Source organism: Chinchilla lanigera, unplaced genomic scaffold (genome assembly GCF_000276665.1).
Source record: "Chinchilla lanigera isolate Chin_1 unplaced genomic scaffold, ChiLan1.0 scaffold00058, whole genome shotgun sequence".
Classification (NCBI taxonomy): domain Eukaryota; kingdom Metazoa; phylum Chordata; class Mammalia; order Rodentia; family Chinchillidae; genus Chinchilla; species Chinchilla lanigera.
Window position 1 is genome coordinate 3,210,417 of NW_004955459.1, and position 17,722 is coordinate 3,228,138.

At 45.8% G+C, this 17,722-nt stretch overlaps 1 protein-coding gene across 3 annotated transcripts in view; it reads left to right on the forward strand.

Moving 5' to 3' along the window:
- Window positions 1–519: 519 nt before the first annotated feature.
- Ercc3 (excision repair cross-complementation group 3) overlaps window positions 520–17,722 on the forward strand; it is a 27,466-nt gene continuing 10,263 nt past the window's right edge. The window contains exons 1-10 of one of the 3 annotated variants that reach the window (XM_013521085.1): window positions 520–593; window positions 997–1,202; window positions 1,798–2,034; window positions 3,816–3,865; window positions 4,292–4,427; window positions 4,606–4,770; window positions 5,222–5,426; window positions 7,109–7,423; window positions 9,791–9,975; window positions 15,745–15,947. In XM_013521085.1, coding sequence (XP_013376539.1) covers window positions 536–593; window positions 997–1,202; window positions 1,798–2,034; window positions 3,816–3,865; window positions 4,292–4,427; window positions 4,606–4,770; window positions 5,222–5,426; window positions 7,109–7,423; window positions 9,791–9,975; window positions 15,745–15,947 — 1,760 coding nt within the window. In that variant the 5' untranslated portion in view covers window positions 520–535. Of the gene's footprint in view, window positions 666–996; window positions 1,203–1,797; window positions 2,035–3,815; window positions 3,866–4,291; window positions 4,428–4,605; window positions 4,771–5,221; window positions 5,427–7,108; window positions 7,424–9,790; window positions 9,976–15,744; window positions 15,948–17,722 lie in introns of all 3 variants that reach the window. The other 2 variants (XM_005397617.2, XM_005397616.2) reach the window with 2 other exon arrangements.

A 17,722-nucleotide genomic window follows, 5' to 3' on the forward strand; every position in this document is an offset into this window, starting at 1 on the left:
GGGACCATCTCCAGTGTGGGATGGGGCAGGTTTCTTTGCGTTTGTCTTTCTAAACCGTGATGTTTTGATCTGGTGTGACATGGCCTGGGGATGTTATTCTGAGAACTACTGCTCTGCTTGGTTTGCATCACTCCCTTGTTCCGTATGTAGGTCTCATGTTTGTGCTCTACACAGGACAGTCTCACTTTCTTAAGGTGTTTGCTCAAATAACCCCACTTCAGAGAGGTATTCCAGGACCTCAATGTTTAGAATGTCAGTCTGTCATTCTGGGCCATTGTTTTATTTTCCCTCTGAGCACTAAACACCGGATTTATTTCTGCTTATCTCGCTCCTTTAGAATTAAACTGAAGGAAGACAAAGACCTTAATTTCACTGTCCTGTCGTAGCCACGAAAGCAGCCTGCCTGCCGACAGAGAAACTCAAATACACCGCCTAGGATGGCAGGTCAGACGAATTCTGGGGCGGAAGCTCAAGACTCTCGCGTGCTCGCCCCGCCCCTTCCGTCCCGGACTCTGGGCGGGACTTCCGGTTGTAGATGCTGCGCTTCCCGTGCAAGCCGGAAGTTTCCACAAAAGTCGATTCTGTTTGGGGGGGTGAGTGGTATTGTCTGCCCTTCTTGGAGGCTGTTGCTGCTGACATGGGCAAAAGAGACCGGGCAGACCGCGGTGAGAGGGGTCGCGGGCGCGAGTGGCTTCCCTGAACCCCACGGCCTCCGTCCTTGCCCCTCCGTGTCAGAGCTGCCCGGGCCGATCCCCCTCGCAACCCAGTCCCCCCCGCGGCCGGGTAGAGGGAGATGTTGGACCTGGGAACAGCCCTGCCAGCTGGGCCAGGTGGCGGCACTTGAGGGACTCATGTCTGCCCAGTGCAGATGGCTCTTACCTAGGAGTTCGTGGCACAGGTGGAGTGGCTACTGCCAGGTTCCCGCGAGATGCCTCTGTGCAGTGCGGAGGGAACCGAGGTTCCTGCGGGGGCTCAGTTTTGTGTCTGTATCTGCAGACAAGAAGAAGTCCAAGAAACGGCACTATGAGTATGAGGAGGAAGAGGAAGATGACACGCCTGGGAATGACTCTCATGAAGCTGTGCCTTCGGCGGCCGGGAAGCAGGTGGATGAGTCCAGCACCAAAGTGGATGAATATGGAGCCAAGGACTACAGGTTGCAGATGCCTCTGAAGGACGACCACACCTCCCGGCCCCTCTGGGTGGTAAGCACGCCCAAAAGTCTGGATCATCACTTAAATCTTGGACATTGTCACAGTCCTAAAAATTGGGGATACTACCCTGCAAAACCAGGAGAGACAGTTTTCACACACACAGGTTTGAGCAGCTATGCACACATATACTGGCTAGATCTGGGCTTTTTCATTTTTACTCCTTCTTCCATTACTGTACCCAGTAGGAAGACTTTTTGTTCTGCATTTATTATGTAACAGTTTATGTCCTTATTTTTCAAATTAATGGAAGACGTTGATAGTCTGCTTTTTGCTCTGTGTAGAGTAATGTTCTACTCTCAGTTGTAGACCGAAGTTAATTTAAATAGAGCCAGTGAGGTGGTGAAGATTTTCCTGTAGAGATCAGTGGAAAACAGATTCTACTTTGGAATCTTTTTTTTTCCTATTTCTCCCTACTGTCCTGTATCTGATTAAATAAGAAGATCCACAGTTATCTGAAGAACTGGTTGCAGAAATATCTCTGATGTTGGGCAGCTTATCCTTTCTTGATAATGATAAGGGAAAGAGTCTAATAGTGTCTGTAGCTAATTAGTTTTCTTGTCTGTTTTGTCCCTTTGGTGTTTGTCAGGCTCCTGATGGCCACATCTTCTTGGAAGCCTTCTCTCCAGTTTACAGATATGCTCAGGACTTCCTGGTGGCTATTGCAGAGCCAGTGTGCCGACCAACCCATGTGCATGAATACAAACTAACTGCTTACTCCCTGTATGCAGCTGTCAGTGTTGGGCTGCAAACCAGTGACATCACTGAGTACCTCAGGAAGCTCAGCAAGACTGGAGTCCCTGATGGAATTCTTCAGTTTATTAAGGCAAGGGGGGATCAAGACTGCCTGCCTTGGTAATAGTGGGCATAGGAGGTACATATTGTTACCATTGACAACCATGAAAATGTACCGTTTGTATTTCTTGTGGAAAGCATAATCACTGATCACCCTAACTTCTATGCCTCTGGGTCCAGCATTGTGTTCTGGAGGAGGTTGTGTGTCTTGAGCTGCTCCCAGACAGGGGCACTAAAATGGTAAGAGTACTAATTCAGACCCATTCTGGACTATGTTATTTGGGAATACATTGGCGCTGTTGCAGACTGGAAAATGCATATGGTTAAAACCCTAACCCTCAATGTGGCCATATTTGGTAAGACTAACTGAGGTCCTAAGCATGGGACCCATCCAGTAGGATAAGTATCCTCATCATGAGACACCAGAGCGCTGTCTCTCTTCCTGTCCTGTTAGGGACAATAAGAAAGTGATCATCTACAAGCCAGGAATAAAGCTGTCACTAGAAACTGAATCAACTGGTACCTTGATCATGAACTTACTCTCAGCTATAGACCTTAGAGAAAATACATGTTTAAGCCAGCCAGTCTATGTGGTGTCTTGTTATGGCAGCCTGGGCTGACTAATAAAGGTGGTGAACTAAATCTAAGGCTAAATATCTGTATGAGACCCATAATCAACAGGTTCATTAGGGAAAGTGAAAAAGAAATGTGAGATGTTGAAGTGAAAATGAGTTCAGTTCCATGAGAATTGAAGTCGAACATGGGTGAATGCTGCTCAAAAAAAATGGACAGTGGCTTTTGTTGTCCTTTTCTGATACCAAGGGAGTCTAATACAGACCCCAATTCTGGAGTGATACCCCAATTCTGGAGAGAGACAGGGGTGCCATGGGCACCTGCTCTCAGAGAAGCTGATAAGAGTTCTGCAGAGAGTTTCTTGTTGTTGTGATGTGGAAGGGTTCCCAGAGAGAGGGCACTGCTCCTGGAATGAGTCTGCCCCAGCATGTAGGCAAAGTCTGGTCTTGACTGGGAGCTGCCTGCAGGGACTTGGTGTTGGAGTAGGGCAATGCAGAATTACCGGGGCAGCAGGGCAGATGGCAGCTCAGGGTTTGAGTGGCAAGTTTCATAGCTACCACACAGCCTGTCCTGGATTCCTTCCTTCAGAAAGGAATGGGAACCTGGGAGGATTTAAACTATATTTCCTACCATTTGGGAAGCTTACATTCTACTTGGGGAAATAGGAACATAGGTAGGAAGGCCAGCAGGCTTTGCATTTTCTATATACTACAATTAATTATTAAGCACATGCTCTGTGTGTGCTATGTGTGGGCAGCTGCTATAGCACTGGTGTGGCAGGACAAACCTCTGGATTAGGGTAGTGGCTATGAGCATGGAGAGGAAAGGGAAATAGGAAGCACAGGTGAGATTTTAAGCAATGATTATAAATTAAGAGATGTGCACGAGAATTAACCAGGCAGGAGAAAAGGTTTGTTATCATAAAAACAGAAGCCAGCCAGGTGTGGTGGTACATGCCTGTAATTGTAGTACTCAGGTTACTGAGGCAGGTGGATCACCCCAAGATTGAGGCTAGCCTGGGCTACATAGAGAGACCCTGTCTCAAAACACAATAAAGAAGCTAGTTGAGAAAGCTCTGTGTAGGCAGACCTAACTGTTTTAGGTTTGCACATTGGGTTTTCCTGAAGTAAATTCAACTCTTTGCTTGGTTGGTGGGTGGTAAAATGTGACCCATAGAAAGGTTAATGAGTGAGCTTCTTATTGCTGATTTTTCCTGTTTGGTGTTATGTCTGCTTGCAGTTGTGTACTGTCAGCTATGGGAAAGTCAAGCTGGTCCTGAAGCACAACAGGTAAGCGATTCCACGATGGGCTTATCCTAAGGTATTTTTGGCCTCTGTGCACCAGGAGGGAAGAAAGACTGTGGGCAGGAGCTGATGTTAGGGACTGTTTGCCCTGCACCAACACCTCACTCCCCTGAAGCACAGATAAAAGGAACAGAGGTGTGGCCCAAGCAGGAACGCCATTCACCAGTTGCTATGTTCTCATTAGTCGCAGAGCTGGGGCTCTGATATCTGCTAACTTGATTTCAGAGTAGGGATTTGCCCACAGCTCTTGTGTTATTTTGTGACCAGCAGCTCATAGCTCCAATTTGACACAGGGTATGCGAGAGCAAAAGGGTCATGAGGCCACTGTTTCCAGGCCGTTGACTCAAAGCAGTGGTAGAATCTTCTGGAACTGGTGTGCTGGTAGGCACCACCTTCCTCCCTTGCTTGTAGGTACTTTGTTGAAAGCTCCCACCCTGATGTCATCCAGCATCTTCTTCAAGACACAGTGATCCGGGAATGCCGCCTGAGGAATGCTGAGGGGGAGGCCACTGAACTCATCACAGAGACTTTCACAAGCAAATCTGCTGTGCGTGGGCACCGGGGCTACCTGGGGGGCTGGGTGTTGGCTCTTTCCTTGATCCAGCACTGACCATCTAGTAGCCCCACATCTAGTAGTTTTCTTCCTCCCTTGCAGCTTGAGCTTTTGCTTGGTAACAAAGAGGGCTTAATGTGTGCAGGTCCAGAATCCTGCCTTTCTCTTACAGATATCTAAGGCTGCAGAAGGCAGTAGTGGACCTTCTACTTCCCGGGTGACAGATCCACAGGCCAAGTCTGACATCCCCATGGACCTGGTTGACTTTTATGAGCAAATGGACAAGGATGAGGAGGAAGAAGAAGAGACACAGACAGTATCCTTTGAAGTGAAGCAGGTTAGTGAATGCATCCTCCTAGTTCCTTTCCAAAGCAGGTGCCAGAAGCTAGTCCTTTCCTGCCTCACCACCTGTCTAGTCTGTGTCAGAGGAGGGTCCCTGTCTGTTTCTCAGTTGCAGTTGCCCTTTTGGTCTGTAGGCCTTCGCATTATTCTTAATGGAGTGGGAGGCCTGGTCCTCAGCCTCGCAGCCCCATCTGCACAGTTTCCTTGAGGAGAAGTGAGCAAATGGCTGAGGGTCCATTTTGTTTCTGATTAGAACTCATTTTGAGTGTTGCTAGTTCAGGTTGCTTTTCTGTGCTTTTACCTAGTTGTCAGCAAGCAAGATCAGAAATTATGTTTGTCTAGATAAAATGCAGTTTTTTGACCACTGGTAAAATATACATTGTTTTTGAGCACACTTTGTCATTAACAAGATTATGAAACTTTCTTCATGCTACCTCTCTCCCCAGGAAATGATTGAGGAACTCCAGAAACGTTGTATCCACTTGGAGTACCCGCTGTTGGCAGAATATGACTTCCGGAATGATTCTGTCAACCCTGATATCAACATCGACCTGAAACCCACAGCTGTCCTCAGGCCCTATCAGGAGAAGAGTCTGCGGAAGATGTTTGGGAATGGGCGTGCGCGCTCCGGTGTCATTGTGCTTCCTTGTGGTAAGTAATCAGTGAAGAGTATGAGTGCTCACATTTGTGTGAAGAAGGTGTCCTGATCGCTGTGTTTGATTTGCCAGCTGTCTCCTCCTCCCCTGCGCCTCTTTCTTTAAATTGCAGTGAATATCCAGTGAAAGTCCAAAGTCAGGTAATTCCTTGATGTGTGTGTGTGTGTGTGTTTGAAGGTCTTACATTGAAGCCCAGGTTGGCCTTGATCTTGCAATCCTCCTGCCGTAGTGTCCTGAGTGTTGGAATTACATAGGTGTACAGTTGTTGCTGACTTTGTCTTGACAAATATCTATTGAGTGCTTGCTGTATGAGGCCTCAGCCGAAGCTGTGGTGATGAACCTATGTATGACGTGTGTGCTGTAGCAGGCTGTTTGTTTCCCTGGGGCACAAGAGCTCATTTAGCTGGGGAGAGACTAGTGGTAAACAGATTGGCTAAGGAACCTGCTAAATCTTGCACATGGTTGAAAGAAGAAAACTAGAGTGGGTGCAGGGTCAGACAGTAATGGTGGTAGGGCTCTGAGAGGGACAGCTTCTCATTCTGCAAAATTAACTTCATGAGGCATTGATTTAGACGCTCCTTAGCTTGTTCCTGGATGGCTTATGATGAGGTACAAGACTGAGAAGCAGTCCCATGACACCTTTTTGACTTTACTTATTCTAAGTAATATCAGGTCCTCGCCTGGCTTCTTAGCTTGAGGTCACAACATCCTTACCAAGCACTCCACCTGCACAGAGTCTTCAGGGATGGATCTCTGCCTTCAGCTTTCTGGCTTATATTTTTTGGTCTTTTAAGGCAGGGTCTTACTATATTTTTCAGGCTGGCCTTGAACTCACCATGTCATCCAAGCTGACCTCGAACTTGCTGCGATTCTCCTGCCTTGGCTTCCCTAATGCTGGGATTACATGAGTTGTGCCACCATACCCAGCTCATTTGTTTTTTAAAGCTTTATGGGTTATATTAATGGTAAAGGAGGAGATGATGAAGGCATTAGTTTGATTTTTGTCATAATCTTCAGGGAAAGTAGTAAACCCAGAAGCTCCTAGGATTTTATCTTTTCTGTCTTTGCAAGTAGTATGCACACTTAGTGCATTCTGAGTGCTGTTTACTGTGTAATAATTAATAGCTGTCACTTGCTGAGTCCTTTGTAGGATGTGTGCTTTGTGTGCTGTGTCCCGCACCAGTGTCTTACAGCCCCTGGCAAGGTGGTTCTCTTCTCTGATTTTTGTTTCTTGGTACTAGGGACTGAACTCAAGGCCTTACGCTGATTCCCAGGCCTTTTATTTTTTTATTTTGAAATAGGGTCTCGCTGAACTCCCAGCATGCTGGAATTGTAGGTGTGTACCACCAAGCCTGGCGGGGTCCTTCCTCTTTATTTTCTATCTGTAAAATCTTGGTAACGTGTCTTCTTTCATTGGTTAGTTTTGAGATTTCACTGTTTAAACAGTACTGGCATAAGAGCTGTGGAAGGGCCTGTACCTGGTGGTGCTCACATTTGTGGGAAGTGGACGTTTCATGTTGTAAAGAGGGAAGAGGGGTACAGCAGTAATGACTCACAGATAGTGGTGGTGAGGACTGGTATGAGAAGTTTGCCAAGATTCCTGTGTTGGGTCATCTGCCTATTACATCCTTTGTTTCTCCCTGGCTAAGGATAGGCTGTCCCCTTGGTTTCTCATAGGTGCTGGAAAGTCCTTGGTTGGTGTGACTGCTGCGTGCACTGTCAGAAAACGTTGTCTGGTGCTGGGCAACTCGGCTGTGTCTGTGGAGCAGTGGAAAGCCCAGTTCAAGATGTGGTCCACCATTGATGACAGCCAGATCTGCCGCTTCACTTCGGATGCCAAGGACAAGCCCATAGGCTGCTCCATTGCTATTAGTACTTACTCCATGCTGGGCCACACCACCAAAAGGTCCTGGGAAGCTGAGCGAGTCATGGAGTGGCTCAAAACCCAGGAGTGGGGCCTCATGATCCTCGATGAGGTGCATACCATTCCAGGTGAGTAGGCCGAAGCCACGCTGTCTGCCCTGTACAGATGAAAATTGATTCCCAGTTGTTGGGTTGGGGGAAAAACTGCTGGGTAGTCCTCTCAACTGGCTAGAAATGCTCACTGTGTAAAGCTTTTTAAAGGACTTTTAAACATGGGAGTGGGTGGCGTTGGGCAATAAGTGGTTGTACACATTCACATCTTCTTTAATCCCTGGCTCAGAATAGTCATTTAGAAAAAGATAGGTTTTTTTCTTCTTCCATTTTTTCTTATTGTTGCAGTTCAGCTTACCCTTACCCCATTTTCATGGTTCTCTGAAACTAGGCTGGGACCACTGCATTGCTCTTTAGATAGTATTGTGTTTCCTTTGAAGGCTGACATGTTGGTCCTTAAAGAGTATATATGAAGTGTGGTCAGAATACACAGTGAATGTTTGAAAAAATTGTTATAGCTGGGGATATAGCTCAGTGGCACAGTGCCTGCCTGGCAAGCACCAGGCCCTGGGTTCAATTCCTGGTCCCCCCCACTCCCCCGCAAAAAAAATTGTTATAGTAAAAGACACATTGACATTAATTCTCCTCTAAATACTCTGTTGTTGTTGCTACTTTTTTTTTGTACTGGGAATTGAACTCAGGATATTATGCTTGCCAGGCAGGTGCTATGTTGCTGAGCTATATCCCTGGCCCTGTTGCTACTTTCTGAAGCAGTTCTGGAAGTACTCTTTCGTGAGTGTCTTTATAGGAGGTTCATAAAAGTATGGTGAATACTGTTGCCGAGTGCCATCCAGTGGAAAGGCAGACTTGTAAAAACATTAGTGTGTCTTTATCCACCTGTTCACCAAATCTGGCACGGTGTGACTTTTGGCTCTTTCCTAAAATCAAAATGACCATGAAATGTAAATGTTTTGAATCTGTTCAGGACGCCAAGGCAGCCATGTCAACACAACTAAAAACACAAAACTGCTTCAGAAGGTGATAAGAGCAGACAGTGTGTTTAAAGTAGGAGGGAGTATTTTGAGGGCTATTAATGATTCTGTGTCCTTTACTGTAATTTAAAACACAAACTGGGCATTCACCATGTTTTTCAATCATACCTTGTACTAGAAAGAAGCCCTCCTTCTCCAGGCATTACAGACAAACCTTTTTTTTTTTTTTTGGAAATAGCTTTATTGAAGTAATTCACTTGCTGTAAAATCATCACTGTATGTATACAATCCAGTGAGTTTCAGTAGTTTATAGAGTAGTGTATCACTTGCTGTGATCCAGTTCTAGAACATTTCCTTAGACCCCTATAGTCAGTCCCTGTTTTCTTCTTTAGCGGCAGGCAGCCACTGAACTTCTTTCTGTCTCTATAGATTCACTTTTTCTGGAAATTTTCTTATGAATAGAATCATACAATACACATTTTCTTATGTCTGTTTTTTTCCCTTTGTAAAGTGGTTTACTCATGTCATGACATTTATCAGTAGTTTGTTCCTTTTCTCACTGCAGAGTATTCTAAGCAGACTTTTCTCTTTTTGAGACAGGGTTTCACTCTGTTGCCCAGGCTGGTCTTAAATTCCTAGGCCTAAGTGTTCCTCCTGCGTTAGTCTCCTGAGTAACTAGAAATACAAGCAAGTTGTTGCCATGCCTGGTTAGGCATACCTGTTTTTTGAAAAAAAGTTAAGTGGGTGCTAGGATACATTTTTTATTTGTTTAAAATTTATTCAGATATTTTATGAGTCTGTGTTTGCAATACATAACGATTACATTCCTTGTGTGGAGTTGGTGCATTTATATAACAGCACGCAGTGGCTGTGTGGCCAGGGGTAAGCACAGGGAGAGCAGGCAAGGCTGGGGCAGAAGGACATGTTAAGGGCAGATCTTGTGGCACCTCGTAGGCCATGGCAGGGACCTCAGCTTCCACTCTGAATGGGTTGGAAACCATCTAGAGATGGAGCAGAAGCTTATCTGGGCTTCTACATAAAAAGATCCCTCTGGCTGCTAAGCTGTGAACAGACAGAAGGAAGCACCTAGGGGATAGTGAGATGAGGCTGGAGGGATCCCAGCAGGGGTTGGCCCTGTGAGGGTGAATGAGGCTGAAGGAAGCCTGACTCTGGATCGGCTGTGGAGGCCACCTATGGGATCGGAGAAAGGAAGAAGCCAAGGATGACACGAAGGCTTTGGCGTGCGCAAAGGAAGGATGGCGTGGGTATTCATTGAGGTGGGGACAGTTAGGGAAGGGACAGTCATACATATGACTTTATACAGAGTGATTTGAACTGCTACCCACTTAGGCAGGGGCCAGAACATTACTCAATGGGCAGAGGAGATGGAAAGTTGCCAGGCTGTGTGTGGTACTCAAGCGTTTATGACTGACGTCTCCCATTGTCCCCCCAGCCAAGATGTTCCGACGGGTGCTCACCATCGTGCAGGCCCACTGCAAGCTGGGTTTGACTGCAACCCTTGTCCGCGAGGATGACAAAATTGTTGACTTAAATTTTTTGATTGGGCCTAAACTCTACGAAGCCAACTGGATGGAGCTGCAGAACAACGGCTATATCGCGAAAGTCCAGTGTGCTGAGGTAGTGGGGCTGGGCTGGGCTTGGTGCGTGTCTTGAGAAGGGCTCCTCCCAGGGGCGGAGGGTCAGGCCTCTAGCTGCCCACCACTACCTCCTGCAGTGTGCTTCATAACCTGTTGGGGGCAGTGTTTCATGTACTTCATAGATGAATGCAAGAATGGCCCTTGTGTAGGTCACACAGTGGTGAAGTCAGGATGCTGATGCAGGCCACCTCTTGTCAGTGAGCTCCTGGTGTGTTCTGTCTACACGACCCTGGGGGTGCTTCGTGGGCAACTCTTGAGGCCACTCCCAGTGTCAAAGCCACAGATAGACTGTGGCCTTGATCATTTTCTCTCTGAAGAATACCTTTTACTAATACTGTTCTGTAGTGTATACCTACATTGGTAGATGATAAAAATCCTTTTTCACAGTAGGTCTTAGAAGGAACAGCCAAAAAATCCTTTGTAACACTTTAAAATAACTCATTCAGTGTGAGAGCAGGTGGCCTTTGTCCTGTCAGTGCAAGAAGGGCCTCTCCAAGTTAGTGAGTGTGAAGAGTCTGTACAGATTTTGCAGTGACGAGAAAGACCTCCCCCTTTATCCCTGTCTGCAGTCACCACCCGCTGCAGAGCAGTGTTGCTGGCACCTTGGAGGGCTCCTCTTCCTCTCCACTGTGTCTCTTTCCACTTGTTGGTGCAACCATCATCATGGAACTTGGGCTTACTGATCTCTTGCTTTTATTATTTTACTACCTATCTGTGTTTGCCTGTTTTTATTTTAAAGAGCTCATGTAGGCAGAATCAGGTTATAAATGTTGTTTTACAACTTCTGTCTTTTCTCAGTGTTTTTATGCCTTGTGGGATGCGTAATGTCTTGGGTGCTGCAGGTGGCTGTAGTTCGTTCCTTTGAATCACTGTGCAGTATTCTGTTGTAGAGATGTGCACAGTTTAGTGAGGATGGAGTACTGCTTGGCAATAAAAATAGCAGTGTTTTCTGATGTTGAAGATATTTTAGTTGCCAAGTTGTTTTCTTAACAGCTTTGTTGGGGTTGAACTTACACACCAATAATATTCATCCATTGTAAGTTTACAGTCTCATAATTTTAGGGCAGCGATTCCTACAATCCACTTTTAGAGCATTTCTAATACCACAAAGTCGCCTTGTGCCTGAGCTTTCTTCCACTTGTCAGCAGCACAAGAAGGGGCCTGGCACAGAGAAGTCCTTGGGAGTGGTCTGGCATTCATCTCTGAAAACTCCAGTTGTTCCAGATGTGACCAGTGGGACCCCTTCCTGTTGGCTCCTGTGTCCATTTGACGAGGCCTCATAGTTCTTGGAGCATGTCTTTGCTTTCTGGCACAGTAAGATATTTCAGCTTCATCTCATACCTTCTTTTCTTCGGGCTTGAATTCAACCATTTCTCCAAAGAGAACTAGGTCCTTTCTGTAGTGAAAGCCAGCATCTGGATGCTAGGTGTACTCATGACTATCAGGTTGTCATTGCTATGCTGAGTCATTGAGCAGAGCTGGGAAGTGTGTGTGTATGTACATTCATGTAAATACGTCTGCATCTTTCTTACTTGCTTATACATATTAAAAATCATGAGTTTATGATGATGCGCTCAATATAACCCAACACCACGTTTTTTTTTCTAACTTTCCCTCTTTCATAAATTCCAGTTCCTTTCTCAGGCAATAAGAAATTTATTTACAACATGATTAGGCTGTGTCCTAGAATGTAAATATGAATATACATGTATTTCAGGGTTTTTTTGTTTGTTTGTTTGTTTTTTGAAGTAGGGTCTCACTATGTAGTTCAAGCTGGCCTGGGCTCACTGTTTATCCCAGACTGGCCTCAAACTTGAGGCAGTCATCCTGCCTTAACCTTCAGAGTTCTGGGATTGCAGGCGGGTACTACCATGCCCAGCTTGGAGCTTCAGAGCTGCTAAGTGATACCACTATGATAAATAAAACTAGAGTTCAGTATCTGACTTCAGTTGTCTGTGGCCTTAGAGTACATAGTTCAGTGTTCTGTTTTAGTTGTTGAAAAGTTCCTTGGTTTGGCTGTTTTCTTCTCCCCGCCTTTGTGGCTGGAATATTCTTTTGATATTGATCTCTTTATTTCTCCTTTCCTACAGAAAAAAAAAGTACCACACTGTAGACACTTTTTTCACTGTTTTTTTTTTTTTTTTTTTTTTATAAACAAATCCTGGAAATCACTGTGTTGATTTTTTTTTTTTTTTTTTTTTTTTCAGTACTGGGAATCAAACTCAGGACCTTAAGCTTGCCAGGCAGGTGCTTTATGCCACTGAGCCATATCCCTGGCCACTCTGTTGATTCTTAAATGTCTTCTTCCCTTTTTTTGTGTGTGTTTTTGAGACAAGGTCTTGCTATGCAGTTCAGGCTGGCCTTCAACTCACTGTAGCGTAGGCTGGTCTCTAACTTACAATGATCATCCTGCGTCAGCCTCCCGAGTGCCGGGATTACAGGTGTGTGCCATCACATCTGGCCCTAAACTTTGTTGTTTTTTGTGGTTTTTTTGTACCAGGAATTGAACTTAGGACCTTGTACTTGGTAAGCAGGCACTTGTGCCACTGAGCTATATCCCCAGCCCTTCTTCACTTTTTGTTTTGCAGTACTTGGGACTAAAGCCAGGACATCACGAATACTAGGCGAGCACTATAGTGTAGAATTACATCCTCCACCCTTTTTAATTAATTAATTAATTTTTTTTGTCTTTTTGAGACAGGGTTTTGCTATTGTCTTGGTTATTTTTCTCTCGTTGCTGGGACAAAATACCAGACACCCAAAATTAAGGAAGGAAAGGTACATTTTGCTTACAGTTTGTGGCGATTTCAGTCCATACTTGGCAAGTTACAAGGCAGAGTGGCACATGGCAGAGGGCTACAGCTCATGGTGGCAGAACACAGCAAAAGCAACAAGGACTAAAAGGGAGGAATGGCGGCAAGCAGCCTCTTCCTCTCCCTTACATATGCAAACTATCCACCCCAGGGCAGGTGTAGCTCTCACACCCATAATCAATCAAACCCTAAAAGCCTGCCCCATGACCGCATGAGGCTTTGGGGGGACACCCAGACACAAACCATAACAGCTATGTGGTTCAGGCTGACCTTGAACTCACTCTGTAAGTTAATGTGGGTATGGTGATACATGCACTCCAAGCAGGAAGATCACCTCAAGTTTGAAGCCAGCCTGGGCAACTTAGTGACACCCTGTCTTGAAATAAAAAGTTAAAAGGACTGGAGATGTAGCTCTGTGGTAGAGTGCTCTTGGATGCAACCTCTGGTATCAAAAACAAAATAAAAAAACCACCAAAGCTCAACATTTTGCAATTGTAAATGAGCCTGTGCAGTGAATAATTCTGTGTGTGTGTGTGTGTGTGTGTGTGTGTGTGTGTTTTGCTGGAGGTGGAGTTTTATAGTAAATTGGGAGTTAGGTTTTAAGTTGATTGGTCAGGAAAGATTCCCCAGGATCATTTGCACAGAGATGGGAGGAGTTTGCCTTGCTGGTGTCTAGGGAGACCCTGCATAGGGATGCCATGGTGTTGGGGGCAGAGTGCTGAGCGGAGTGGGGTGAATGCATACTCATGGCCTTAAAACAATCTCCCCAGTTGACCACTCTGTCCAGAGTGCTCAGTTTGTCCCCCTGGGTGTCTCCTCTCCCTTTGTCAACACTGCAGTTCTGTTGGTCACTTGCTGAAAGTCACATTGATCAGTGCCTGCTGAGATTCTCTCATGGGCAGGAGTGTTCATCCCAGAGCCATTGTGTGCTGCTCTGCTCTTTTAGAACTGGAGATGACTTTAAGATGCACAGAAGTCTTATTTTCTATAATTGATACTAAATTTAGGAAAATGCTCAGATAGAGCTGGAAGATTGAGATAGATAGATTGATTGGTCTTTGATAACATGGCCCGTTAATGTAGCATGCAGCATTGGCCTGTGTTGTTGCTGCACTAGTGACTGGGGAGAGAGAGACCCTTCCCAATTACTTGCGGGGGGTCAGGGACAGTGGTGTGGCCATCATGGTCATCAGCTATATCTCTGGGAAGCATGCCTGGGAAAGTTCTTGGATTTTTAATTCCTTCTACCCAGTGGTACTTGTCATTGTGACACTCCAATTATAAATAAAGAGCAAGATAAAAGATAGATAGTGTACTAGGAAGTAGGGAGATCTTGCTCAAATGGGAAGGGCATCAAGCAACGGAGGGATAGGGGAGGGGAAGGGTTGGAAAAAGGAATTAAGTTGTGTTATGTACATGTACCAACTGTACACAGGGAAGGTAAACACAAGGTACTGTGAACATGTATTAAAAATAAAACAATTGTTGACTGCCTAGAAATAGAAAAGGAACAGGTGTGCAGGTTGGCTTCTATTTCCTTATCCTACCATACCCCTGAGATTGGAAAGATTTATTTTTTACCAGCCTCAATCTTTCCCGTCATGGAATTTTGTGGGTAGAGATTGGTGTTGAGGGAGCGGGATGAATGGAAGCCCCTGAACTACACTGGTGCACTGTAGCCTGGCAGCAGAGGCTTTGCACTCCGAGCCCTGGAGATTCTACTGGAAGTGTTTCTGGCCCTGTAGGGAAGTGGGCTGGAACTGGAAGGGGCAGTTCCTGACTTATGTGCATGGGTATGGTCTAGGTGGTGGGGTTTCGGGCACCACTGGTTGAAAGTCTGGTCCCCCTTACTTGCAGCTGGAGTGAAAATAATTCCCTGGATATGATTGCATTTAAAACTTTTTGAGTTTTTTTGGGTTTTTGTTTTGTTTTGATTTGGTTTTTGAGATAAGGTCTCACCCTGGAGTTTAGGTTGGCCTTGAATTCACTGTGTAGCCCAGTCTGACCTTGAACTTGCAGATCTTGCCTCAGCCTCCGATTACTTGATATGCACCACCACTTCTGGCCAAAAGTGATTAACATATGAGAATGTCCTCACTGAACATTAGGTGTTAGATTTGACTTAGTTTTGTGCATGTGTATATTTACAGTTTATTCTTAGCTGCAGTAGATTTGTCTTAAGACCCCCAGTAGGTGCCAGAAACCTCAGACAGTACCAAATCCTATAACTGAATGCCTTTTCCATTTTAACTAAGCACTTATCATGCATTATGGCTGCACTTCTTGCAGTGTGAAGTAGGACAGAAAAACTAGTGTGAATTATTTTCCTTCACTTGATATGCACATCAGAGCTTTGTACTTACCATAGATTGTAGCAACATTAGCATGCAATTTCTGTTCTTTTCTGTTAGATTAAGAACTTGCACCTTTTTGCTTTAGAACCTCTCTTTGGTATATCCAAATTTGGTATATTGCTGCTCTTGTGTGTGGGACCATGATTAAATAAAACAAGGATGACGTGAACAGGCTTACTGCCATTCTGGGACAGTTGATCTTAGAGTTGCAATGGCTCCCAGATGCTTAGTAGGCAGGTTGTTGTACAGGATGGAAATGTTAGACAAAGCAGTGGTTCACATCCTGGGCAGAATAACATGGCTCCACCTGTGATTTCATTCTGCTGAGAACAGGGTGCAAGTTAAAATGTATGAGTTGTTCTATTTCTGGAATTTTCTTTTTAATTCTTTCAGACTACTGTTGACCATGGGTAATTGAAACCACAGATAAAAGGGATCAGTGTATAATGAGGTAGAATGCATATACTATTGGTTTTGTTTTGAAATATTTTAAAGCTAATTCTGCTAAATGAATGAGCTTCCAAAGTTTCTAAGCAAGTGATGTTTAAACTTGCAGATGACCGGATTTTTATTCCTTCCCAGGTTTGGTGCCCAATGTCACCTGAGTTTTACCGGGAGTATGTGGCAATCAAAACCAAGAAACGAATCTTGCTGTATACCATGAACCCCAACAAGTTCCGAGCTTGCCAGTTTCTGATCAAGTTTCATGAAAGGAGGAATGACAAGATTATTGTCTTTGCTGACAACGTGTTTGCCTTGAAGGAATATGCTATTCGGCTGAACAAGTAAGAATCACGGTGTTAGAGTTGCTGTAGGCCAGTTAGCATCTCCACTGAGAATAAAGAAGGTGCCTGTTTCTTTCTTGAAGTGCTTAGGAGCATCTCGGGATCTAAGCATCTGGGTCCAGGGCGCGCATTCCCAGGCACCAGGCGAGACTGAGAAGCAGGTGGTCGGAGTCAGGTTGGAATGTATAGAAGAGGGGAGGCTGGTCACATGAGCCTCGAGAGCAAGGGGCTGAGCTGAGCTAGGCGGGGCTTGATTTCAGATCCAGGGTCTAAAGGTGGTGGGAAGGGGTGTCTGAACTTTCAGGCTAAATGAGCACTGAGAGCGGAGTAGAGCCTAGGCAGGGTGGCCTGGGGGCTAGGAAGGCAAGGTGGGCCGCGCTAGTGTCTAGGTATGGATCTGCATGTGGACAGAGTGACTCAGGAGTCACCCAGGGTCCTCACCAGTCTACAGCCCCATCCTGTGCGTTAAGCCTGGTGATGGTAAACTGCTGGTGTAGGAAGCAAGAGGAGGCTGTGCCTTCTCCTGTGGCAGGACTCCGGGTGCCATGAATGTTGCAGAACAGAAGGTCCTGGGTAGAGGCAGGTCCTAATTCTTTTCATAGGTAGGGCCGGGGAGCAAATAGAAATCAGTCTCCCACCCCCTTTTTCTTTTTTTTTTTTTTTTTCTTCACTATTGGGGTTAAACCCAAGGCCTTTGCACTGAACTGGGGATTACCAAAACTCAGAAGGACTTTAAAGGCAGGGATTAAAAACAGTCAAAGCAAAAACGCTTGAAGAAGGGAGAGTGTAGGGAACTGAAGGAAGCTTCACATGCTGAGCACTGAGCTGCGTCTCCAGCCCTTTTTGTTTTTTATTTTGAGACAAGGTCTTGCTAAGTCACCAAGTTGCCTAGGATGGGCTGGAACTTGCAGTCTTACCCAAGCCTCCCCCGGTGCTGGGATTACAGGTGTGTACCACTGTGCCCAGCTTTGAAGCTGCATATTTGAGATTCGGTCACTAAGCAGCTGACAAGCTTTTCTGTACTGCTTAGTGCACTTGCCAACGTATGTGCCTCACTACAGAGTGACTGGCACTTGGTAGTTCATGGAGAAATTGCCAGCTACCAGCATCCCTAGGTCTTTTCTGTTCTCCTGGGCACCAGCATGTGGGAAGGAGGGAGAGGGTTGTGAAACGTGGTCTTGAGGGTACACCTGCCCACCATGCTGCACTTTGTCTCATCACCCTCCGCTCTGCTGGCATCCTGGGAGCTGCCCTTCCCTGTTCAGATCCTGAAGGGCACCCTCCAGCTTCCTGTCAGGTGCGGAGAGCCTGGCCTGCTGTATATGGGGTCTGTGCTCCTCTCACTCAGCCCCAGCCCTGCTGCCTGCCACCCGCCCACCACCCTGCCCCTTCTGATTAATGCACCTGGGCTGTAGTTGCCAAACCTTCTATGTGCTGCATAGAAAATTGGCGAATTGGCTTGGAAAGTTGTTCCGTATTGGCTTTCCTTCTGCCAACTCAGGCTGCCACTTTCTGTATCTGTTAGCTTAGTTATTGCGCCTACATCCCTCTGCTTTTCACCATCCAAAATGTTACCCGTGACTCATTCCCTGTTATTTCTTCTGTTATCTTTATGGGGTTGTGTCCTTTTAGTCCTTCGCTGTCATACTAGTGTGGATTCCAGCGAGGCAACAAGATGGTTTCTGTATTTACTGTCATGTCACAGCCATCTTCCCTCCCCTCCCAGCAGTGCTCTGTCCAGATTCCCCCAGGACCCTTCTTTTTTTTTTTTTTTT